This window comes from Microplitis demolitor, chromosome 6, assembly GCF_026212275.2.
Source record: "Microplitis demolitor isolate Queensland-Clemson2020A chromosome 6, iyMicDemo2.1a, whole genome shotgun sequence".
Classification (NCBI taxonomy): domain Eukaryota; kingdom Metazoa; phylum Arthropoda; class Insecta; order Hymenoptera; family Braconidae; genus Microplitis; species Microplitis demolitor.
In genome coordinates this window covers 784,225-810,406 of record NC_068550.1, presented here as the reverse complement: position 1 = coordinate 810,406, position 26,182 = coordinate 784,225, and the positions used below count along the sequence as shown (strand labels likewise).

The following is a 26,182-nucleotide window of genomic DNA, read 5'->3' as shown; positions in this document are numbered from 1 at the left end:
CTTGAAAAGTAATCTAGAAGCTTCAAATAATTTTTTCAACACTTGAAAAATCATCTCGAACTCTAAATCAACAATTTCAAGTCTTGAAAAGTAATCTAGAAGCTTCAAATAATTTTTTCAACACTTGAAAAATCATCTCGAACTCTAAATCAGCAATTTCAAGTCTTGAAAAGTAGTCTAGAAGCTTCAAATAATTTTTTCAACCCTTGAAAAATCATCTAGAAGTCTGAATCAGCAATTTCAAGTCTTATAAAAAATTTTTCAAGCTCGAGAAAATAACCATTTTCCAATAAATAAACAAATAAATCGTCCACTTTAACAAAAAACAACTTTAAATATTAACCACATTAACATTTATCCATCACACATTAACATTAACATTATTATTTTTAGTATTAATACAACTAAAGACTAGATGCCGCTAAACTACTTACAACTACACATGAAAACGTCCTATCTACATAACGCGTAACACTCCTTCCCCCTGAGCTCAGACGTGCATATTCAGCCATCGCTTTCAAGTTCCTGAGCGATTCCACACGTCGCTAACCAGCAGATCCTACAAATGCTCTTATTCTATACTCATATATTTATAAACCATACGTTAAACATTATGATACAGACTTATTACATACCCCTTCCCCCCACTCTAATATATTTAATACAATGAGTGTGCTAATGCTGAATTTATTTACAAACTCGAGTTTAAATATAATAGATAATTTTATTTATTCGTTAATTAGTTAATTAAAATTATTTATTAATCAACGTTTTTTAGGCGTTTCATTTTTTTTTCTTTACACGTTTTCAGTTTGAGTTTTCTCCGTACGATTTTCCGCCGTCGGCAGACTCTTGCCTGCAGTGGCTTCAGTTTCTCTCTCAATTCGTATTGATTTGATACTAAATTTTTAAAAAATTAGTATTTAATTCCACTGCTGGTCATATAGTGAGTCACAAAAATTTAAGGACGAGTATTAAAGGACATTGTTTGAATTAATTTGAGTTCCGCGGGCTGCAGAGCAGCCGGGGGAGATATGAGAGTCCTTCAGATTTAAAAATCACTAAATCAAGACATGCAAACGCATCAACTCAGACGAGGATTTACGTTGCGATGAGTAAATTGTCTCCATTGTGATGTCAATCAATCCCGATTCACCGATTCCAACAATTGTCCTTTCCTCGATTCCGATTATCCGCGGACGTATCGGAAATTACGCGATAGTTGTGTATATAGTAGTATTTTTTATTTTTATTTATATATCGTATTATATATATATATTCATATTTATATATTTATGTATATGCATATATATCTATATATTTATATTTATATATTTTATTTATATAGATTTAGTCGCAGAGGTGTCGGTCAGTGCTGATTATGGTACACCCACGACTCTACAACTTGGACTGGAGCCACGATAACTCTGCCTGGACAACGCGTTACAGTTTTGTTGTATTTACAGATTTTCAGTCACCAACATATGGCACGAGTTTTGTTTAAATGGCACGGGAGCTGGATTTTGAGTATTATCGTTCTATATTTTTTTTTTTTTAAATTGGGTTCGGGTTTTAGTTAAAATCTTTTTTTTGGTGTTTGCGCTTTTGAATAATTTTTTTTTTTTTAATCAAAAATTTTCTAGGCCATTTTTTATAATTTTGAATACTGGAAAGTATTAAAAGTCTTTTGAAAATTTTATTGACATTAATTTTAATAGAAAAATGTTTCATATTTTTTGGAAAAAATTCAACAATTTTTTTAAGCGTAAAAAGTTAAAAATTAAAAAAAAACAATTTGAAAAAATAAAATAAAATAAAAAAAAAAATCATTAAAAGTACAAACACCAAAAAATCCTAAACTATTATTATATTTATATAAAAAAGGAAAAAAATGAAAATATATATAATTTAAAATTTAAAATGTTATTATTGAGACTTGAGCCTCAACGCGGCGTACCGAGTGCCCCCCAGTGCTCAGGGGTGGGTCATGCGTAATGAGGGTAAGTGCCGAGATGCGGAGGCACGTGCCCCGACGCAGTGTGGTGCCCCGCGTACAGATTTGCGCTGGGGCTGCTCCAGTAGCTGGAGGCCGACTGGAAAAGACCACCAGGGACCGAGACCGACACAGAGGCTGCTGGTGGCGGCATCAGATTCAGCTTCGCGTGCCCGTACCCCGACATGAAGAGCTCACTCTGGTACTTGTACGCCGCGGGGTCGGCCGCCGCGGGCTGCGTGGCTGCCGCGAGTCCCTGGAAGTCGAATTTGTAGGCGTACCTCTTGCCGTGCACCTTTGTCATTATGTTTTTGTCGTAGTAGTACCTGAAAATCAACCAACGATACAAATTACTATTTTTTTTTTTAATATAATTTTAAACAAATTCAATTTCAAACTTGTAAAGAAAAAAAAATATGAAAAAATAATATTGAAAATACGTTATATAAATTTGTGAAAGCTCAATATATATATGAATGTATGGATGAAGTTTGTATCTATATATAGATAGACAGAAATTATTGAAAAGAGAGACAGAATGAAAAGGAACGCGACGGGTGGGTAATCCAATCGGGGAAACTGATCGAAAAATAATAGTGCCTCCGCCTTCATACCGATCGTTTCATTTCATATACCACCCGACAACATTTCGCCAAAGGTATTTTGCTGCTGCAACTGTTTCGTGATTGAAATTTGTCCCTTTACAACCCAATCAAATGTTAATGAAATTTTTTTCATTTTTTTTTGTTCGGTATAAAAATTTAATTATTTGGTTATAAATATATGTATATATAATAATAATAAATATGAGGGTTGGGGTTTAGGGTGGGGAGGTAATTACCTGAGTGCTCGAGATAATTTGTCGTAGTTCATATTAGGCTTGGACTTGCGCTCGCCCCAACGTCTCGCGACCTCGTCAGGATCTGTGAGCTTGAACTCCCCGTTGGTGCCCTCCCAGGTGATGCAGGCCGCGTTGCTCGAGTCTGAGAGAAGCTCTAGAAGAAATTGCCAGAGCTGGATTTGCCCGGAGCCTGAGGACGCGAGTCTGCTGCTGGTCGCGCCGAACATTTGATATGGATCTGGTAAGCAAACAAAAAATATCATTATATTATTGAATTTGGTCATTGTCATTTTTTTTATTTCAAACGAGTATGTTTTTATGCAGATTGAGAAAAAAAAAATTTTAGTAGTTGAGTAGAAAAAATTTTCTATGCCCGAAAATGTAACAAAACTCCATTATAATGAAATTTGGTCATTATGAATCTTAAAAGCTACTTAATTACAAAACTACCGAATAAAATAACCTGGAATATTTTTTTCTAACATTTCGGGAGTATGTAGATCAGAATTAAAAAAAAAATCATTCAAAAAAACCCAGTAGAGAATTTTTTACAGCCGAAAGTACGTAAAGCTGATTCATAATGAAATTTGGTCATTATGAATCTTAAAAGCTAATTAATTACAAAAGTACAAAATTTCGAGGGTTGGAATATTTTTTTTCATCAACCTGCATGTGTCTAGATGAGGTTTAAAAAAAAATTTGTAGAAAAAAAGCCAAAACATAATTTTTTATAGCCAAAAGTAACTGATGCCAACTGGGAAATTTTCAAAAATTGAATAAATGAACATAAAATTTAATCATATTTCAAATGAAAGGGTATAAGTATCAGCATAAATTGAAAGCTGGGTTCGATTCGATATAAAATATTCACTGAATAATAACCTAAGTAAAATAACGAGTAAAAATAAAATTTGGGCGGTGTATCGCTAACTTTAAAACCACACATTATAAAATTAGTGATGAAATACCTATTTATTACGGTGCTACACATGTAACATGTAACGTGTGTAACTTGAGGGGACAAGGGGGTTATGCGTTGTGTTTCAGTATCTGTTTTGTTCTCTCATTCTCTCTCGAGCAGCGACAGCTCTCTCGGTCGAGAGCTTTACAATGCGTCATCAGCGTCGCTTACTACTGTGGAGTTCATGAAGGACCCTAGAGCGACTTGTACAAAGGATATAATCGCAACCCCCCACAATAGAATAGAGGAGTTCGTTTGGATCATAATAATTTCAATTGAAAGAGAATTGAGCAGAGAAAAGATTATTCGGGCGCTAATGTACTAAGTTTTTTTCAATAATAATTGTCACAATTATCACAGTCACCATTTAAATAATAAAATAATTTTTGTCAATTTCCTCCTCAGATATTTTTACCAAATACTTTTTCTTTTATAAATAAAAATAAGCAAAAGAACAGTCGGACAATTTGTTCGCTCGGCAGCCCGATGATTGCTGAGCATAAAAAAAAATAATAATAAAACCGAGGGGAAAATCTAGTATGGGGAAGACTGGACTTAAGTCCAATGCTGGGTAAATCTGTTGCTGGAGTTGTAGTTTTTGTTGCTAAACTCGAGCAGTAGCCACGGCCAAATCGAACAGTAATTCATTTACGAGTTAATAACAACCTCCAAGTCCACGGTTCGAATCCCGTGTGGGGTAAAAAAGATCAGACGTTCAATAATTAAGTCAATGGGATTTTTACGAGGGATAAATTATTTTTTTTTTCTTTTTGTAGCAAATAATTATTTGTAAATAAAGAAAAAAACTCACCAGGTTGTCGTAAATGTGAATGTGTGTCAAGAGCAGATTTGGACAATCCACTTCCATAGCCTGGAAATAAAAATAAAATCCTTTTAAAATATAATATAATAAAAAAAATCAATAGACAGACTTGACGAGAGGTCAAACAGTCTTGAGTCCACTCGTTAGGAGCGTTTGTAAAAAATAGTCTGCTACTTTTCAGTGAAAATGCGATAAAGGGCTCGGCTAGATCAAGAGTTATATCTATATGAGAGCGTACTCTGTGGAAGTAGGTGTGCAAGTTTAGTTTCGAATGTATGGAGCTGGATGGGCGATGCGAGTGAAACCGCTCGAGCGTCAGAATCGGTTAGAGAGGATTTTCGTGTAGGCAAACAGACCGAGTATTCCTACTCCCTGTCTTCACTTTACTAGACTCGATTAACCTTCTAGTCTATTTTCCTTCATTTTTTATTTTTTTGAGTAAATGTCGAAAAATGATCGCTGGTAAAAGCTTTCGGCGCGGACGCTAATCGTCACTGGAGGCTGTTTATCTGTGACGAGATCGATATATTACCAATCAATTCGTCACACGGACATTACGAGTGGTAATAAACTTGGTTAGACAACACAATGCCCCTTGATTTGTGATCATGTCTACTGAAATTATCTATTACTATTGTAGATTTGATGTTATTGTTTATTAGGCTTTAATTTACCCACGCGCGGAAACACGAGCTTTTTATTAAATAAATTTCTACGATGATATTATCTTAATTGATCGAAATTTCGTGTGACTGAAATAAGCGATAATCATTTCTTAAGTCTATGGAAAATATTCTAGAAGCCTCAGATATTTTTTTTAGTGCCGAAAAATCAGCTAGAAGCTGGAAATAATTATTTCTACCCTCCAAAAAAATTCTAGAAGCCTCAGATATTTCTTTAGTGCCGAAAAATCATCTAGAAGCTGGAAATAATTATTTCTACCCTCGAAAAATATTCTAGAAGCCTCAGATATTTTTTTTAGTGCCGAAAAATCAGCTAGAAGCTGGAAATAATTATTTCTACCCTCGAAAAATATTCTAGATGCTTCAGATATTTTTTTTAGAGCCGAAAAATCATCTAGAAGCTGGAAATAATTATTTCTACCCTCGAAAAATATTCTAGATGCTTCAGATATTTTTTTTAGAGCCGAAAAATCATCTAGAAGCTGGAAATAATTATTTCTACCCTCCAAAAAAATTCTAGAAGCCTCAGATATTTCTTTAGTGCCGAAAAATCATCTAGAAGCTGGAAATAATTATTTCTACCCTCGAAAAATATTCTAGAAGCCTCAGATATTTTTTTTAGTGCCGAAAAATCATCTAGAAGCTGGAAATAATTATTTCTACCCTCGAAAAATATTCTAGATGCTTCAGATATTTTTTTCTTGCCTTGAAATATATTCTAGAAGCTTTAGATATTTTTTTTATACCTCGAAAATTAATCTAGATGGCTTTAATAATCAATTCAACACACAAAAAGTGTAAGACTTTTGAACAGAAAGGCAACAGCTGTTCTCTTTACACTAGGCTATTTAACTACCCCCCCAAAAAATTGATATTAATTTGAATTAATGAAATAAGTTATTAGACAACTTGAAAAAAAAAAAAAAAAAAAAAAAAAAACGTATAAATTTAAAATACTCAAGACTAAATTCGCCATTAAAGTCTGTGAAAGCTCAGTCCTCATGTTTTCATCATCATCATCATCATCATCATCATGATGAACATACACACGTAGAATAAGCGAATCGTTGGCTTTTACGAGCCCTCAAACAGCCAGCCAGTATTTTCGTCTTAAGTTGAGCGTCGCGTACGAAAGTAGCAGTATTGTGAGTAGAAAAGGCGTCTGAAGAGTGCGACAACAGAGAACACAGAAAGCCAAGCAGAGCCAAGTAAAGTATAAAAAGGCACTGACTCTGTTCCTTTGATCCTCTGTCTCCTTGCTGGCATTTTATTTTTATGTTACGGTTCCGTAGTTGAGTAAAGCTGAGTAGTACATATATATGTATACATATATATATAAAAGTACACATGTGAATATGAAGAAAAAACGTTGTAACATAGGGTGTGGGTCGTGTGTGGAGATTGCTGTAGTGCCGTAACGGGATTACCCCGCCCGACGTAATTGCTTGTGAATGCCCAGATACTGTTACAATAGGCCAGAGACCGAAAGAGCTTAAAGTTGTCGAGTCAAAGCTTAAATGTGTACAGAGTACAAGACTTTTATTTTTTTTCATTTAAATTCATGCCTCGGGCGGTAATGATTGCGGAACCCGACGGCTAAATTCCTACAATATAAGCTGACGAAAATTATTTACTGAGTGTTGAGACCTCATGGCGATAGTGACAATCAACAAGCAATCCAATTGTTTGACCTGCCGACACCAACTGCTACTTAAGGAGCATCTGTGACAATAGACAATGCCGCAGGGTTATTTTCTTACTCGAGGGATTTTTTTATTACTTTTACGGCTAATTTACACTTGTTACTAATTACAAATCAGTTATTTTATTATGCAATTACTATTTCACCATAATTGGGATTATATACAAATGAAAAATTAATTTAATGTTAAAATTAACTTCTAAATATATCTTTAAGGCTTAAAAAAATTATTTCAAGCTTCTAGAATTTTTTTCAAAGCTGAGAATAATTATTTAAGACTTCTAGATGATTTATCAAGGCTCGAAAAAATTATTCAAAGTGTCTAGAATATTTTCCAAGACTTGTAATAATTTTTTCATACTTCTGGATAATTTTCGAAGGTTTAAAAAAATGATTTGCAACTTCTAGAAGATTTGTCAAGGCTCGAAAAAATTATTCAAAGTGTCTAGAATATTTTCCAAGACTTGTAATAATTTTTTCATACTTCTGGATGATTTTCCAAGGTTTAAAAAAATGATTTACAACTTCTAGAAGATTTGTCAAGGCTCGAAAAAATTATTTGAAGTGTCTAGAATATTTTCCAAGACTTGTAATAATTTTTTCATACTTCTGGATAATTTTCGAAGGTTTAAAAATATGATTTGCAACTTCTAGAAGATTTGTCAAGGCTCGAAAAAATTATTCAAAGTGTCTAGAATATTTTCCAAGACTTGTAATAATTTTTTCATACTTCTGGATGATTTTCCAAGGTTTAAAAAAATGATTTACAACTTCTAGAAGATTTGTCAAGGCTCGAAAAAATTATTTGAAGTGTCTAGAATATTTTCCAAGACTTGTAATCATTTTTTCATACTTCTAGATGATTTTCCAAAGTTTAAAAAAATGATTTGCAACTTCTAGAAGATTTATCAAGGCTCGAAAAAATTATTCAAAGTGTCTAGAATATTTTCCAAGACTTGTAATAATTATTTAAGACTTCTAGATGATTTATTAAGGCTCGAAAAAATTATTCAAAGTGTCTAGAATATTTTCCAAGACTTGTAATAATTATTTCAGACTTCTAGATGATTTGTAGAAACTTTCTACCGTAGCCTTCCCACAAAAATTATAAATTCCCTTTCATGCATAGCCAAATTAAAAAAAGCCCCTAAACTGAGTAATACACAACTATAAAAAGTAACTTATGCATAATAACATCATTACACCGACTCACTGAAACAATAATCCCAGCTATCTCTCCACTCAGCCTATGCATCGACTGGATACAAACTTTATTATGTATTATATATTCTAGCCAGATAGAGATAGAGGGCAAGTGGTCAGTCACGCACGGCGAACTCTGTCCTCCGGCCTCAACTCCAGAGTGTGGCCTTACTATCTGGCCCGCGTACATAAATCTCTCTCATTCCCTGTCCCTCTCACTCAGTATTTTTCTACATACACATACATATACATAATCTATTCCGGTATATGCACGCGAGGTTTGGCCCACCCTTATGCTAAACGCTCGGTGAGGTCAGCGGTGGCCAGGTGATAGTGGCCGTAGCGTGAGCCCGTGATTGTTCCGGCCGGGCAACTTTGATTTTATGGTAAATTTCGTCTATATTTCCATCCATTTTTCCATCGATTGTTATTCCGCCCACTAATCCGAGGCTCCGATAGATAAAAACTTAACTCTCATAAAACATTCATTTTGAACCTCATCAGATTCAAAAGTCAACGGGAAAAGAACAGCGGGCAGAAAAGTTGCTTGTAAAGTGTAAACGCCCGCGACAGATTCTCAGGACTGGGAAAGAATAAGAGATGGGCTACATTTTCCGTAGAATGGAAGAGGAAGCGCCAAGTAAAAGTACGCAGAGCAGTAGCGTGAATAAGAATAGAATAGAATGGATGGAATGGAATAAAATAAGCGATACTGTTATGTATGACGGGGAGCAGAGTCGAAGCCCGGCTGGCGATGCGTGAACGTGTCACGCATAGGCACGTGACCGTGTATGTACTACCGAAGACATAATATAAGCGGCGATAGACCCCCGCGGCGTGTAGTTGTTACTCTCTTTCACTCTTGCTCGGTTGAGTGGCCACTGCTAAACCTCGACCCCCGTTACTATCATACCCGAATAGAACGATATATTGTATATTGAGTCTACTTGTGTTAAAGCTGTTTCTCATACTACCCACTCACTCTACTTCCTCATACCTCATGCCAATATGCTACACGCTTCGACAATCACCAATCGCTCGTTTTTTTTATCATTTAACTTTTACTTTTGTTCACCGAATCCTCAGACTGAAAAAAAGCCAACGCGAGACTTTAAAGCCACACTCAGATTCAAAGAGGCTATACCTTAAATTTTAAATCCATGCCTATTACTTACAAATCAGAACAGGATACCCCAAAGTATTCCGAAGCTAATTAAAAAAAAAAGAAATCAATCATCAGTTTATTTATAATTTTAGGCAGTTTCCTCGAACAAGACGATAAAAAACACGAGCAACTTAAAACTTTGCTGTGATTTATGCCCTAGTATCGATTATAAATAAATCAAAGTGTATAACTTGGGCACTTTGGTATGCAATAATGTAAACCAAATAAAAGAACACGTGATAAAAAATAATAAACTATCATACAATTAACTTTTTTAGTTGGGGTCGTGATTCGTCAGTCCCCAGCTACCCTAACTACCCCAACAGACACTCACACACTCAAGGACCCACCTCGTAACGGCGTACGTGTTAATGTTTGGAGTAGTTATTAGCCGGGGTGTCAAGGTGAGGTGGGTTCCGATCAAAAGTCAACTAAAAGATAGTCACGCGATACCGGATACCCTACTAAGCGCAGCCCCAGAGCACCAGAGCCTCTGAAGAGCCAACCCAGCTCTGCTCAGTTCAACTCAACGTATACCCAGGTTATAAAACGAGCTTACACGCGTTTTGCTCGGTAATTATCTTTCCGTGGCCCTAGGCCGGCTTGAAACACTAAAAATCCACGGCACGCAACTCTTGATTGCTTTCTATTCTACTGAGGTTCAAAAATACAAAAAAAAGCCCGATCCAGCCACTCGCTCTCATAATAAAAATTTCCATTTACTTTTCCAAAACAGCGAGCCGTGAAATCATCAGAGGACATTAGTCATGGGTCGGGTGAAAATTAAATTTGCAAAGACCCCACTCTTGCTTTGGTGACACCTTTAGTTCTAACTGTGGATGTCCAGGTCGGCCTGGGGCTGAGTTATCACCCGGTTGGTTCATAACTGGGTGTCGCGGTGTAAGACCAAAGGGACCTGGTGAGTGCCAGTGACATGAACTCAATGCAAAGATACCAGTCAAAGGGACGTGAGCACAGAAGCATGGCAAGTATAAGCTAAAGCCGTTTATAACTGCCCGCGGGCATGGCTCTGATCTTTGGGATGATTGTCTCTGATGTTGGTGTTGGCGTTGCCGCTGGTGGAGAGGAGTCAGAGGTAAATTTCCTCTCTACTGTGCACATTTACGTCTATATATGTGTAGAAAGTCCCTGGGGGGCTGAGGAATGACAAAGGGGCCGCGGTTGAACGCGCCACAAAGCGCTGGGACGCCCACGCCCTGTTACGTATACGTAACTCGTAAACCTCCTGGTCTATTTTTATTTTATTCTCATGCTCTGTGACTATGACTCCGACTATCTCTGAGGCTGTGGCTATGGCCGTGGGTGTGGGTGGAGAGGCTGAGGGTCTAGGTTGAAGAATATATTGTGCTCAGTGGGTATAAAGTGTAGACAAGATATGAAAATGTTTAAAAATATAAAAAACCGCGACGGCTATAGATTTTCCGAGCGGAATGGAGTGGGAGAGATAAAAACGTTGGGATGAAATGAAAGAGTGGAAAGCACTTGAAGGCTGATAAGCTCCAATGGGAGCGAGTACTCGAGCCCGAAGCAATTGTTATCAAGGCAGACATTCGTCTTTACTATTGTTTGCGTGTTTTCGAGGTGCGACCTGGAAAAACATGAGCTCAAGTTTTTCGAGGGCCGTTAAATTTTTTTTAGCTAAAGCTTTGTTCAGTTTTTTTGGAGCTAATGGTTAGATTTCTACTTACCCTGCCCGGGACCCGGTGAAGTGGCGTGGCTCCAGCCACCTTTGTAGGAACTGCTTGCATCTGAAAAAAAATATATATATAAATATATACATATATATATTGTTTTTTTAAGGGAAATTTTAAATTTTGCTATGAAAATTATTTTTGTTCATGACGTAACTTTTTAAATATCTATTTTATGGGGATTTTTATAGAATACTTTTTTGTAGAAAATTTTATTCTCTACAAAAAGTATTTCATGTTATTTTGTTGTATCTTTGATAGTTCAAGAGTTATTTTGATTTGAAAACATAGTAAAAAAAATATTAAGTCTATTTCGAAAATCTGTTTTTACAAAATCACTTGTAACTTTTTAATTATCAATTTTATGAAAATTTTGTACTGACACTTTTTTGTAGGAAATTAAATTTCCTACAAAAAAGATCTCTTACAGTTTTTTTGTATCTAGAACGGTTTGACCGTAATTTCAAATGAAACAAAAATTTCTACTTAAGGTGAGAAATTTGTCATCGAGTTTTTCGATTAAAAATTTTTGTTTTATTATCAGTGAGAAATATATCGATTTTGGTGATATTTATAAGAAAATATTCCCAAACGAGCAATTTCCACAGAATGTACACATATATATATGACCGTGGAATCTTAGCCGGCGGTGTGTTTGCGGACAGATATATTTTCATTTGGCAGTTATTGGCGCGAGCGACGGGGTCAAAGATTGCTGCGAGGGTGGGCTCCCGTGTGTACAAATGTGATCCTAGGGTGAGCAAGTCTGCGTACACATTCGGTCTTTGCCAAACAAACCGTCCGAGTTATGCCTCCAGTGGCTCTCTCGCCTCTGCTGCCCCTGTCTGATTTTATTTGATAGCCTCCGTTAATGGCCTCGGGTTTCGTTAATGCAACCAGAGATGAGTCCACGACCTTCTCCTACATTACTACATTACTACATTACTGCATTACTGCTTCACAGTCATCCACGATCAAGGGTAACTATCTCTCAAGTAAAGTGTTTATTCCCTTTCTTAGTTTTATTTTCCACTTTGGCTACCATTATTACCATTACTATTATTTTTTTATCTTTTCCTTTCCCAGCTAAATATATATAAATCACTTTAAATAATTACTACCAGCACTTTAAATAATATATACATACATATATATATATATATTTTCATTCATTAATTTTATTTTAAAAATAATTTTAACTCAAAATTCATATAATTTTTTTTTTTCAAATTTTTTTACTCTAAACTTATTTTAAAAATTTTTTTGGCTCCAAATTTATTAAAAAAATTATGACTTATTATTTAAATAAATTTATAATAAAATAAAAATAATAATAAAGACATACCAGCAAAAAGCATAGATAAATTTGTAAAAGCAGTGGTCCTAGGTAATTCAGCAGCAGTAGTTCCGCTGCTCTTGAGGTCAAGCATCTCGCCACCGGCGGATGGCACCTCCACCGCCGCCAGATGTCTTTACCACCGGGTTTTAAAAACACACACGTCTGTCCCCAGGTAAATTAAAACCCAACAAACTCCACAAAGTTACTGACAACTGTTTAAAATTGTATACCCATGTCTGGATAAATATATATCAGCGATTGTTTACAGTTTAATCTTTCTACTGGGTGCTGCTCGAGTATGAGTAGTACTTGTCACTAGATAAGTAAGAGTCCAAGGGCAAGACTAAGAAGACGAACATCGTCGTGAACCTTACCGAGAAGCACTGGTGAGAAAAACCGGTAGGAAGAGCCAGCATATCGGGTATGCAACGAACGTACCGCCTCCTAAGCCCGCGGGGATGGAAGCGGGGGTGATTCTCTACAAGTCGGCTCGGGGGGTGAGTTAGTGGCGATAGTGTGCGAGTGTGTATGCCCGGCCACACACGGAGGTGGTTGTCCCTGGTGGTTCTCGCGGGGGCGTGCTCTTCCGCCACGAGTCTGCGCGCGGTGTGTCGACTGGTGTTAATGAGGATAGCGCCATCTCAGGCAGTGGCAAGCTTTTTGTCCTGGATCTATGAAAATTAGGTTGTGATGGCTGTGGAGAGAATAAGGAGCTGGCTTGGGGCTTAAGGAAGATAAAAGCTCCGTTGCTGGGTTCTGTGACCGAAACCCACCTATCTGTTCAGCATTCACCATTCACCCGACACGACAGGTGGTGGCTTTTGTCCCGAAAGACACCGAGTTAGAGGATCTTGAGTTTGCTCGATTTCTTCCGGATCCCGGGTGCCGCTCATGACTTCATGAGGATCATGCTAATACTACGAGCTGCTGTCTTACTTCGACCAAGGGTTTTACTTGAGGCCAGAGCTGCTAATGGCTCTAGTATAGAGTGAGAGCTTCATCACGATCATTCCAACTTTTTTTTTAGTCTTTGAAATTTTTAAGTTTGCGAAAAATTTTAATTAAATTATCAGTAAATAAAAATTAAAAAATAAAACTTTCCTGTACTCGGACTCGGTATTTTTTTTAAAAAAATTATTTATCAAGAATAAAAATCATTACTGAAGATTGATGATGTGGAGTAAAAAAAATGTGTCCCCATTAGCAAACCAAATGAAAATAATAATAAATGCACAAACAATAAATAAAAATAATTAATAGCGTAAAAGGCAGTAGTTAAAATGATTGAAATGCGAAAAGGCACCAGGTCATTCAGTCAGCTCCCAACAGAGCCATTACTCACGCTAAAAGTTGTCTTGCTTGAGTAGACCCGGTAGGCCCCAGCCTGGCCCGTTCCCGTCCAACATCCGGTACGCGTCCATATCATTTCGACTACAACTCCAGGAACAGAACTACATACGTCCATATCTACACGTTTATCTTGATCTATCCGTCCACATCCACACACACTCACACACACACACATTCATCCACCCAGAACCCCAGTATCAAATGTATGGCACGCGTCCGACACGCGACCGCGTACGCCCGGCGGCGCATTTAACGCGCGATCGCTCTCGAGTGTCCGCGTGCATGTCTACCATCATCAGCTCTTATACTACTTTTCCTACACTCACTCTCACACTCCCTCTCTCTCTCTCATCACACTCACACTCGAGTTCCAACAGTAAATAAATGAAATATGTTAGCGTTTTCCGGTCAGTCCACAAACAAAAATCATTTTTTCTTCCATTTATTTATTTTTTCTTAAAAACAATTTTTATTTGTTCACAGCGAAAATAAAAATAAAAATAAAAATAAAAATAAATGTCTTGAAGCTCGAGTGGTAAAAGCAGTAGGTAATAAGTGGCTCGGGTGCTCTGGGCTCTACTTCCTCGTCTCGACTTAATTGGAAGCCGGTTGGGTTGCTGAGTAAAGAATAGAATGCCAGCAAGTTGAGATAAGACAAAAGGATAAACTTTTAATGCGAGATAAAGAAGCTGACGAGGATAAGTAGAACAAGATGGGAATGAGGAAGAGGAAAAGTAAAATTGTGGGTAAGAGCGCCCTAATCGAAGTCGAGCTTTGTCTGAATGCCACCAATAATAATAATAATAATTTTCTTTCTTTTTTTTTTTTTTTTCACATGCACAGAACACAAATCGTAGGTACTTACTGTATGGCTGTTGTGTAGGGTTGCGATTCGCGCACATTATCTTGAGATACGGCAACACAGTAGCATTACGCCGGTACTACTCGGGCGAGCAGAGCCAGTGAAAGGGATTGAGGAGGATGGGGATATCATTGTGTGGCATGAAACATGACGGGCGGACTATTGTGCTCTGAGAGACGCATAGCTGAGGCAGTTGCTGGTTAGATACGAGAGACAAGTACCCAGATTTCTACTGACTGCTCTCTCTCAGTCCCGGCGAATGTGTTGCTAAGGAGGGATAACGGGGTGGATGTGCTAGAGGGTGCTGACACCGATACCCAATACCCGTAGCGCGATAAGAACAACCACTTTGTTAACCAAGCCTTGGTTAAGTTGTCGATCATATGGAGATTCCTATCTCCTGCCAGATAATGTAAAACATTATCGGGACAATATGCTGATCCACTTCGATTGCCCACGCCCCGGCCAGAGCTCTTTAATTATTTCTTCCATTGCCTAACGAATTATTGTACTTTTTTTTATGGACACCGAGATATCTCTATCAGTTTTTTTTAATTGAACACTTTCTCATGGCTGTCAAAAATTTTATCACTGACTATTCACTTAAATTTTTTTTTTTTTTTTTTTAATTAAATATTTTTGAAATTCATTGATAATTTAAAATATAAAAATTTTTTTATCTGTCTATTGAATGAAATTTTATTTAAATAAAATGTATAAGTAAAAAAAAAATGTTCCGATGGTATATATATTTTTCATGATCAAATAAGAGCGAAGTAAGTAAGCAAATAAGTAAGCAGCAAGTAAGTAAATTTAAAATAAATCGAATTACCTTATTATATCTTTCGTATACATAGTCTGGAATTTATTCAGCGCGAGGTATTCCAGGAGAAGTGACAAGTAGCCCTTGTAAGTTTAAAAAACCCGGCTGGGCGGATTTCTACGGTCTTTGCATAGCGTTTTAAACCCAACATTTGCAAACATGTTCCGGTGACATGTTTGCCCGCGTGTTAGCGGCAGGCTCACAAAGCCCAGGCCGTCCACAAATAAAAAAAATATCTTACTTTATCCAATAAACTTAAATTTTAAATAAAAACTAGGCTTGTAAATCAAAGTAAGAAAGTTGTATGTGTCTAGCTCGGGGTGACTGCTGCCAAAACTCCTCGACCATCAATTACGTCACGGAAGAACGCATTCGTTGCCTCAAACAAAGCTCTTCCATCCGCAGGGATGCGACTGCTACTCCATCTCCATCTAATTTTTTTTTGTCTTATTCCAACCCCAGGACTATGACGACTTGATACTCGGCTCATATAACCCCAATGCCTAATTATTGCATTGCATTTGCATATTTTTCAGTCCCTTAAATTACTTTAATTATTGTCAGACCGTAAATTATTTTATTCAAACCCTTTGATGAATAATTCTCTTTTTATTATCGTCGTAAAAAATAATAAAAATGGAAATTTTTTATACTTTAAATTAAAATTGTGTCTAAACTATCAAAGTTATGAAAAAAATTATTGAATACTTTTTTGTAAAAAATTTAATTTCCTACAAAAATGTACTGATACATATTTGTCATATTTTTGATAGTTTAGCCAGAATTCAAGATTGAAGAGCAGAAAGTATAAATAAAGTTAAAGTTTTTCTACTCATTGAGAAGTCGAGTGCTTTAAATTTAAATTACAAGTTACTTATCAGAGATACGATAAAATTACATAGAAATGAATTTATAGAGGATTGAATTTACTACAAAAAGTGATCTGGAAGTTTTTTTGTAGGCTCAGTAGTTTGAAAGTTATTTTAATTTAAATATTAATATAAATAATTTTTGTAATAATAATAATGATAGAGTAATAAATGGCAGGAAAATGATAAAAATTTGTAGAGTTAAATAATTACCGTCTCGTTGTTGTGTCTGGGACGTGACAGGATTTAGTTGTTTCCTAAAACGTCCACCCCTTCGATGACGCGAAATAGTAAAAAAATAAAAAATAACGTAACAATAAATAAGCGAATAAATCTAGGAACGGAAAAAGAGGACGAGAATGATAGAGAGAAAGAGGTTTGGGGAAAGAAAAATGAGGCGCGAGTGCGGAACGTAAAAAAAAAAAAAAACGTCCAGAGTCCGAGGGAAAAATTGACGAAGAAAAATTAAGAGTGCCGCGGCAGAGTAAAAAGAGGATTGAGGGAAAAATTTAAAGGTCGGGAGGAAAGGGGGGTTAGTAGAAGAGTGATTTTCGAGCGGGGAAGAGCAGCAGAGGCATCCGCGCGCTCATTTCCGCTCGGGGTAGCGGGACTCAACCGGGGGCGCTTGCTAACTCGCGAGATATTAATTCCGTGTTAGCGGAGGGTGCCAGCCCGAAAAGTATGAGCTCGAGGGTGAGAACTCGGGTTGAGAGGCAGCGGGTCGCTCGCTCGAGGATGCTGGGGGTGTCAGCGGGTGGACGAGGAGCGAGACGGAGAGCTAACGGTAATGCCAACACTTGCTCGGCGACGGGGAGACACCAGAATGAGAGAAAGCTTTCGAGTCACGAGTCGAGCGGAGGGTGAGAAGGAGGCGTTACAAATCAGAGATTAGCTGTAGTTAACTCGACTTGCGCACTCAAACAGTTAATCAATAAACGATTATTTACATCGGCCCGAAGACAACTCCATGGGGAAGGACTCACCCAGGGATTTGTTAGCAGACACCCTTAGTCTGCTGTATATTTAATTATTTTCATTGTCCATTTGCTGTACACACCTTCCGAATAATAAACAAACCGAATCTTCAAGCTCCCATACAGTTATTTATCGTGACGAGATAATTTTAAGGTAAAATCGGTTCCCAGAGTTTGCGATAGTGATGATAAATAGGCGAGCATTTATTGTCCGGATTCTTTAACCAAAAAGGGAACATCCGATCTTCAATTACGATTCCTCTGGCGGAGTTCCGTGCCATTTCAAGTCGTCCGAGGAAGGAAGGAAGCATGTAGGAAGATCCGTGGTCGCTGCTGCGGAGTTTCAGAGGAGAGTTAAGCAGCCACCCACCCACTATCCAGCTAGCAACCCACCCAGCCAAGTGAGATCGCAAAACTATAACGCGACCAACTAAACGGTGTCGGCATTCACACGAGAGATCCTGTGTATAACTTTTGACTCGGTCTTACTATCTGGTAGTTGTGGTGGTAGATAGTTGGTAGTTGGTAGTTGGTAGTTGGAAGAGTAGATAGCAGTTCCAGGAGCCAAAGTACAAGTAGTGGTACTCCTGCTGGTGGTAGTCGGGTGAGTGTGTAAGGACTGTAGTGTGCGGAGAAGGTGACGACGGTTGGCCGGGTGGTTGCGGTAGCACACGGAGATGGGGGTATAGTTGGATGACTGGCGGCGAAGCGTCGTCATGGCGACACATCGATCAGCCGACGGTCGCGCCACACCACCGAATGCCGTAACACCCCGCCCGAGCGCTTCTGACTCGTTGACGTGTCCAACAACCCAGCTTTCGTGCTATTAAGCTCAGATTCTCTTGTCTAAATACTCAAACACTAAATATTTCCACACTCAGATCTCCAAATTAAAAACTCGGCTCAACAGCTTTTTTTCAAACCTACAAGCTCAACTTTTTTTACAAATTCAAAAAGCTTGAGCTCAGAGCTTACAAGCTCTCTTTTTTTTTAAGCCGGCAGAAATTTTCATGAGCTACAATCTCGATGTCAATATTTTTTATGATGAAAAATTAAAATAAAGTTTTTTCGAGCTTGCAAAGTTGAATAAGCTCACGAGCTTAAAATCGATTCGTAGTCAAAGAAAAGCTCACCCCAGCCACACAAACTGAATGCCACTGATTGTCATCGTCTGTCTCTGTCCTCGATCTTCACTCTCATCTCTCTTTTATCCCAATTCCTACAATCGCTTCTCTCTCTCTCTCTCTTACAACCGTGACACTGGCGCCCTCGTCGATTTCTCCGTCACCGAGTTCTTTCCCTCTCGCCCACTCCACGATAATGATGGCAATCAGCCCCTCAGAAAGGATTTCAGGAAATTCTCTCGCCTTTTTGTCGGCGGCCGGGGCGGCAGCGGACGCCACAAACACCGGTCTCTCCTTTTCGCCCACTCCAATCCCCCCCCCTCCCCTCCACACAATGTGCTTTCGTACACTAGCGAAACTACTAGCCACTATCCTGTGCTTTTCAATGAGCTTTCTTATTCTTCTCCACAAATCTCAGATGACTTTTTTTTATCTCCTCCTCTCACTTTATATTTCCTCTATTTTCTTGTTACTTTTTTCAGTCTCAGGCTTCCACGACAATGTTCCCGATATCTACAATACCATACTACACACTATCCACTACCCAGCAAGCCTTTTGTGTGCCTTCAACAGAGCACAGGCAGTTAGTGAGCGCTTATCATGCTCTGAAGTCTCACGTACTTTTACTCCACTTAAAACTTTATCAGTCATTCCATCTCTGCTCCATCAACTTTAAACAATTTCCCGCTAAATAAAACCATATCACTGTTTTTATTTACTAAAATTTTCATTATTATTTATAAAATAAAATAAATTAAATGTAATATATTGTGTTTGATGCAATACAATTGTATTCATCAGCGACTCAATTAACATCTCGGTGCTTGTGGTAGTTCTCACCCCCCAGTAACGGACAATTAATTTCCTGGGCTTTGAACATCCACTGCTAGATATATATATATATATATATATATATATATATATATATATATGTATGTATATATTTATATATGAACAGTGGCATGTACTCAGACGTAGACACAGACACATACAAGCCCGTCCTTAACCCAATCAGAGTAGTTCACCATCGTCCGTTAATCCGTGTTCGTCTATCAATAAATGTATGTTATCTCTTATCAGTTCTGTTATCTATAAATACATATATGTATGTATGTATGAGTGTGAGTATTTATGGTATAAATCAAAAGCTATCGAAAAGTCAGACAGCCATCAAGGCGTGACTCGTATCTTTAGCCCCATGATCTGTTGCTCGACAATATTGACAACGAGCCAAGAAACCACCCCAGCCCTTACTCGCTTTTTATACCCACGGCCGACTCACTCCTACCTAGTCGTTATATACATGTGTGTTATGTTATTTTGTTATAGATGTATATAGTGAGAGTCACTTCTTCATTGACGCAACATTTAACACACACGATAACGCATGATTAACCGGGTAATGACTTTCTCTCGTTTCAACCCTCTTTTTTTCCCGTCTGTGCCCATTATAACTTATAAGTTATAACTGAGGAGCGTGGCTTGTCAATAGTACCTTTTTCTGCCGAGTCACCGGAGATTTGAAAATTAATTGTCTGATTAATCTTAATATTTACGTCTATTACCGAATGAAAAAATTATTTAAATTAAAATAACTTTCCAACTATTGAGTCTATGAAAAAATATATAGAATCCTTATTTGTAGGAAATTTAATTCTCTATCAATTTATTCCTATACAATTTCATCGTATCTCTGATAAATAACTTGTAATTTTAATTTAAAGTACTCGATTTGTAAATAAATTTAAAAAATAACTTTTATTGATGTTCTAAGTCTTCAAATATAAATTCTGGCCAAACTATCAAAAATATGACAAATATATATCAATACATTTTTGTAAAAAATTAAATTTCCTACAAAAAAGCTCTCAGTGACTTTTTCCTTAACTTGAATATTTTCGACTCAGCTTTAATTCAAAGTCAAGTATCTAAAATTTCCCAACTTTCAAATTTTACTTAATAAATTTTATTTTTATTATTATTATTAGCAAAATTTTTATCTAAACTGACAAATAACACTCAGCGCCATCTATCAATAGTATGACGAATCGTAAGCATAAAAAAGATTTCATCCCCCAACAAACGTCCCGAGGTTATTGATCGTCAAGTGGTCTCGTCACGACCCACAAACCATCAGCAGCGTGGTCTTCCTAACCGATTACAGCTAACGAACATTTTCCCATTTCCTCCACCCCAACATAAAAAGAAAAATAAATAAATAAAACAACTAAAAGCTCAGCTCATTATCATTATTATCATCCACATCAACTTCCCCCTCAATTAAAATTAAAAAATGACCGTCCCCGGAAATATTTGACAGTCACTAAGCATTTAAATTCTCACCGTCAACTTTAGCCTCGTCATCGTCCACAGTAACTACTATAGACCCACCAGTACCCGCGGTCCCTAAATAAAATTAACCCAGTACGCGTTTAAATGAGTAATGATACTTCGAAAAAAAAAATTTAACTAAAAATAAAAGCATTCGCTCCCTCTAGAGTCTAAACGCATAAAAGACCTCGCCGAGGAGTAACCGTAGAAAAAAAAAATAATAATAATAATAATAAAAAATGATCGCAGTAGATAACGCAAGGTCTCGTCAGACGTCCCTTTACATTCGCGCGTGTCTTTGTGAAACGCGTAATAATTGCGCGGGAGGGTACGGATCGAATTGCACGTGGAGAATGCCAGGGGCTCTACGGGGTGGGTAAATGACAGGGTGTTGAATGGAGAAAATAGAGAGGAGAGAAGAGAGGAATAGAGGAGAGGAGAGAATGGATACACGGATCGAGCACAAGAGAGAGCACGCGCCGGAAGCGGAACCGAGTCGTGTGTCCCTGCCGTTCCCGGGCGGAACTATAATGATTAGTCACGGGGCTTGCAATGAGCCAAGTTCCAGGCTCTTACTCCAATAGGGTGGGCTTCATGCTACTCTACTACCCGTTACTTTATTTATTTCACTGAAAACACACACTATCTGGGTGCTCAGTTTATATGTGATGTGGCACACACACACATCATAGCTATCGTGAGACAGAAAAATAAACTTTGAGCAGAAAATAATGATGAAAACGTACTACTGCTACTGGAACAGTAATGTACTGTGTAGCTATGAATTATCTGGGTGAAATGGACGAGGGGATGATGATAGCTTGTTTAGTACCAGCCATTCAATCATTGCGGTCACGGTACATGGAATTTTATTTTTAAGTCAACATACATTCAAATCCTACCTATTGTTGGCTTTTATTTTTTTTTTTATTTACTTTAATAATAAACTTATTCGAGTGTTTATTATTTGTTTTACATATAGAATTTTATGTATATAAAATAGAGATAATTTTTTGCGGGAAAAATTGTCGGTTTTGAATTGGAGTAAATTTTTATTAAAAATTTATTGGCATAATTATTGAGATTTAAAATTAAAAAAAAAATTTTTTTGTTTAGAAAAAAAAAGTTACGATGAAAGAGTCTTAGAGTATAAAAGATATGATGATTTTAACTGTGAACGAGGGGAAGATGGTTCCGGTGCGTTTACCATCATAGCTGGTACGCCGAGAGTGAAACGGAAACGAAGGGGCGCGCGAGAAACTCGCGAAAAAAGGGAGTATAGACTTTTTTTCACTACTACTATCAGTGATGCCATTACTCCTGGGGTATTGATGACACTACCACCACAGCGGGAGCATCCGAAGGCTAAGGGTCTCTGGTCTTGGGGTCGCAGAGTACGGACGGACGCACGTCCCCGTAACCCCCGGGTTAACCGATACCGGCAATTATCAACGCGTCCTGGTCACCCTATACACTTTTACTTAAGCAAAGACTTCGCAGTCCATTATTTTTCTATTATGCTTTTTTTTTACGCTCAACAATTCTGGATTTAAATCATAATAATGATAAATTTAAACATTTCAAGCCGTGTTATTTTTAAAACTGACAATTCTACTCCATTTTTAAATCTATAAATTAAAATTCTGCTTAAACCGTTCGAGATACGATAAAATTACTCCAGTTATTTTTTGTAGCAAATTTTATTTTGTACAAAAAAGTATTCTTATGAAATTTCCATAAAATCAATATTTAAAAAGCTACAACTATTTTTTAACATCAAGTATTTTCAAATTTAAAATACCATTTTTTTATCGAGTCTTCAAATTAAAATTGCGCCCATCCTATCAAAAATACTCAAAATTTCTATTATACATTTTTTTTAGAAAATTTAATTTCCTACAAAAAAGTATTCTTACAAAATTCCCATAAAACGAATATTTAAGAAGTTACATCCAATTGTAAAAATTTCACATAAAATATTTATCAAAATAAAATAATTACGCATAAATAACGAGCGTCTCTATCGTGGGACAGTCTGACATCCTTAATCATAACATAACTAATTGTATAAATTGAATTAGTCTCTAAAACCATAATAAACTACATCATGACAATCTCAAGCTGATTTTAAAATTAAGTCCGAGTTTAATGACTCCGTGGCCGCTTAATTAAATCATCCTCTACTGGCTCTTGCGGCCATGACCAACGACTCCATTTAAAATATCACAACAACCCAATTTCCTTTCAACCCAAAAGTCAAATAAACTAAACTCAAACCTAAACTTTGCTTCCCCATCAAGAAAAAAAGTCAAATTTTAAAAATAAATTTTCGAACTGATAAAAAATGAAAAATTTTTTCTAAGTAAGAGTAAGCGGTATTAAGTAAGAGTATTTAAGATAAGGCGGTCGAGCACGAGTACGTGTAGAATGTGGAGGAGAAGTGTATAAGTATAGCGGAGATGAGAAGGGGCCGGCAGTGGTGCAAGTTGAAGGGAGCATATATCCGGGATTCAGAGGGTAGTTCCCGCGGGGCGGTCGGTTGTCATGGATACACAAGCGGCTAACCCCTGAAACCACTCCCCTGTCCCTTATCATCCCGGGGGATGCTGGCTCTACAGTCAGCTACTGGTTATACACAGACGCGAGAACGGCCGCCATCATCGACCCGCTTCAGCACCATCACTATCACCATCTTGCCATAATCACGGAGGCTGCACGAATTTTGTCGACTGGTGCTACGCTACGTACTCTGATGATGACGCTGCTGCGACTGTGACGAGCCATCGGATTATTATTATTGTCGATGTGTAGCAGAGGAGTTGGAGCCAGGGGACCAACCAGACAACGATACTGTTATGTATTATGAAATGACGTTTCATGAGATATCGCAGTTTAGCTATTCAGATTACGTTTGATTAATTTCAGAGATACCCAACAGTAGTGAATTATCGAACATATTTTCAATTATTACCTGACATGTTGCTTTGAAAATTCTTTTTTTGTTCGCTTCGGCTTTTGTTTGAAGTTGAAGTTATTTTTATAAAAGTTTCTATAGATTTTTTTTTATTAAAAACTTTTGGTGAATGGACTTTCGAAATAATCATTTAAAGTTTTAAGTAAAGTAATTTTATAAAAATATTTATTTGAGTTATTATTCAAAAAAATTTTTCAATAGGTATCAAAAATAAAATTTTATCAAATATTACTACAATAAATTAAAAAAAAAAAAAAAAACAACATGTATTTAAATAAATTTATTAAATGTAAACGTGAACAAATTTATTATCTCAGCAGGTGTAGTCTAAATATTCTAGACCGTCAACAGACGCTGATAAAAAACTGACACCTCTGCTCAGACATTTATTTCCTATTTCCACACCTCTGGTAAACGACAGAAATTATAAAAACAACTAAATTCTATCAGAATTTTCAAAAATATCTCTATTGAAACTCGTAAAATAAATTTTAAAATCCATTTAGCAAAAAAACTTCGAGATTTTGTTTAAAAAAAAAAATGGCTATAAAAATAAATCGTCCAGAGATTGAAGTATAGCTCTGAAAAATTAATAAAACCTCAAGCCGAAAAAAAAAAAAAAAAACCCAAACGTATCCAAGTGTTCCAAAGGCATAACCATAAACCGCGAATTTAAATGTCTGTTTTTGAACGGGCATAAATAAAATACAGGGTCTGTGTCTCTTACGTACCCAGACTCCTCTCCATCTCCATCTCTGTCCTGTATCTCCTCTAAACCGCGATGAATCCCGTCGACGCAGCGGCACGGTCACAGTGGACTGGCCGCGGAATCGTCCAACCGAGACAAACTTTTCGTACAGTCATCGATAAATTTTGTCAGCATCGACTAGGTAGCGACAGGATATTGGCGCGGGTTTAAGGTTCCCGGTTAGTTGCTCGTTCCCAGTCTGCGTACACCAGTACGGCCACTACTACTATTATCGTACGAGGTGTCCTCATACGTCGTACATTTTACATCCACACACTCCCACACTCACACGTTTATAGATCCATACATTTACGTATCGTGTAGTACCGGTGGCAGTAACGTCGGCCAGATAACGTGATTTACGTCCTCAGGATAATTAATGTCCTTGTGTGTTTTCTCTTGCTCCTGCAAATTCTACAAGAGCTATATATATATATATTTATATATATTTAGCAGCGAGTAGGTGGAGATGTGTCGTGAGAATATTTTAAAAAAAATAAAAAGAAAGAGGAAAAAAAACAATCGGAAATCGACGAGCATTTACCGCCAAGTGCGACACTTTTCCTACTGCCACATTTTTTATCGCAACGTCCGCAATCGTTCAATGGAAATGACAAATTATCTTTTGTATTTTTACTATTAACATCTGCCGATTGTATCAACTTATATTTCACCCGAGAGCAAAACTAATTTCTCGCGGCGACGAGACTAAAAATTGAGACTTTAGTGATTAAAAAAATGAATAAACTCACCAGTGATGGCAGCAGTCGGCGAGATGGTCGAGGGGTTGACACGTGGAGGCGGAGAAAAAGCTCCAGTTAGATAACCGCCGCGGTCGGCGAGTGCTTGTTTTGCTTTCTCGACGCTCTGCTTCAGCTGCTGGAAGGTACTGCCACACGCGAGTCCTCTGTACGGCCAATTTTCCTGTTTTACTCCTGGTGATGAGACACTCACTCCAGTGGCTGTTGGACCGGTCGTTCCTGAGGCACCCTTCAAGTCCAGCGCCCCCGAGTACGAACAGCTAGCGCTGTCGTACATCACCAAAATCCCCCTAAATAGTTTTTTTAACAATTAATTTTTTTTTATAATTCATATCAAAGTTTATCCCTCCACAAAAAAAAAAAAAAAATAAAATAAAATACAATAATTAGTACCGTTTTCTTTCGGTATTGTCATTATTCCCACTCTTAAACTTCATCAGCAAGCCATCTCAACAAATAAAAACTTGAAACCACTAAAATATTCAAAACCACTGGGATAAAAACAAACAACAAAGTTTTTAAAATTAAAACCGATACTCCGATGTGACCCGCAATTGGTACTGCGCTCAGTAATTGGTAGCAAGTAAATATCACAGTATAAAAAATAATTTTCCGAGTTTTCCTTTTAGCCGAGAGCCTGTACAAAGTCCGTTGTAAAAAGAATAAGGTAGAGAAGAGAAGAGGAGCCTAGGCAGGTTGTCTCGCGCAACTGCGGCCGTCGTGGCCAGCAAATTGCCTGCTTCCGGGCCTCATTACATCACTCTGTTACTCTGTTAACGCTCGCCGGAAACCCCTCTGCCTACCTCGTCTAAGCATACACGCGTACGTATGATGCGACAAGAGAAACGAGAAGTCATAGTCAACTCTCGTTCTCGTTCCTTCATAACACACGTACGTAATATGTGTATATATTTATGTACATGTACACTTATTACCCACACACC

The 26,182-nt window shown here is 37.3% G+C and overlaps 1 protein-coding gene across 1 annotated transcript; it reads right to left on the bottom strand.

Annotated features, from left to right (window-relative positions):
• Positions 1–1,985: 1,985 nt before the first annotated feature.
• LOC103575645 (DNA-binding protein D-ETS-3) lies at positions 1,986–25,678 on the bottom strand. The gene is made up of 6 exons (XM_008555501.1): positions 25,632–25,678; positions 25,230–25,528; positions 11,081–11,140; positions 4,607–4,666; positions 2,835–3,072; positions 1,986–2,319 (listed from the first exon to the last, which is right to left on the bottom strand). The coding sequence occupies exons 1-6, from the start codon at positions 25,673–25,675 to the stop codon at positions 1,986–1,988; spliced, it is 1,035 nt and encodes a 344-aa protein (XP_008553723.1). The 5' UTR covers positions 25,676–25,678.
• Between the last annotated feature and the right edge of the window lie 504 nt (positions 25,679–26,182).

Excerpts from the sequence above, each read along its gene's own strand:
- LOC103575645 (XM_008555501.1), bottom strand. The coding sequence starts at position 25,675 with ATGAAGTTTAAGAGTGGGAATAATGACAATACCGAAAGAAAACG. Across the intron at positions 25,529-25,631 it reads GACAATACCGAAAGAAAACG|GGGGATTTTGGTGATGTACG; the intron begins GTACTAATTATT and ends AAAACTATTTAG. Across the intron at positions 3,073-4,606 it reads TTCACATTTACGACAACCTG|ATCCATATCAAATGTTCGGC; the intron begins GTGAGTTTTTTT and ends TTTGCTTACCAG.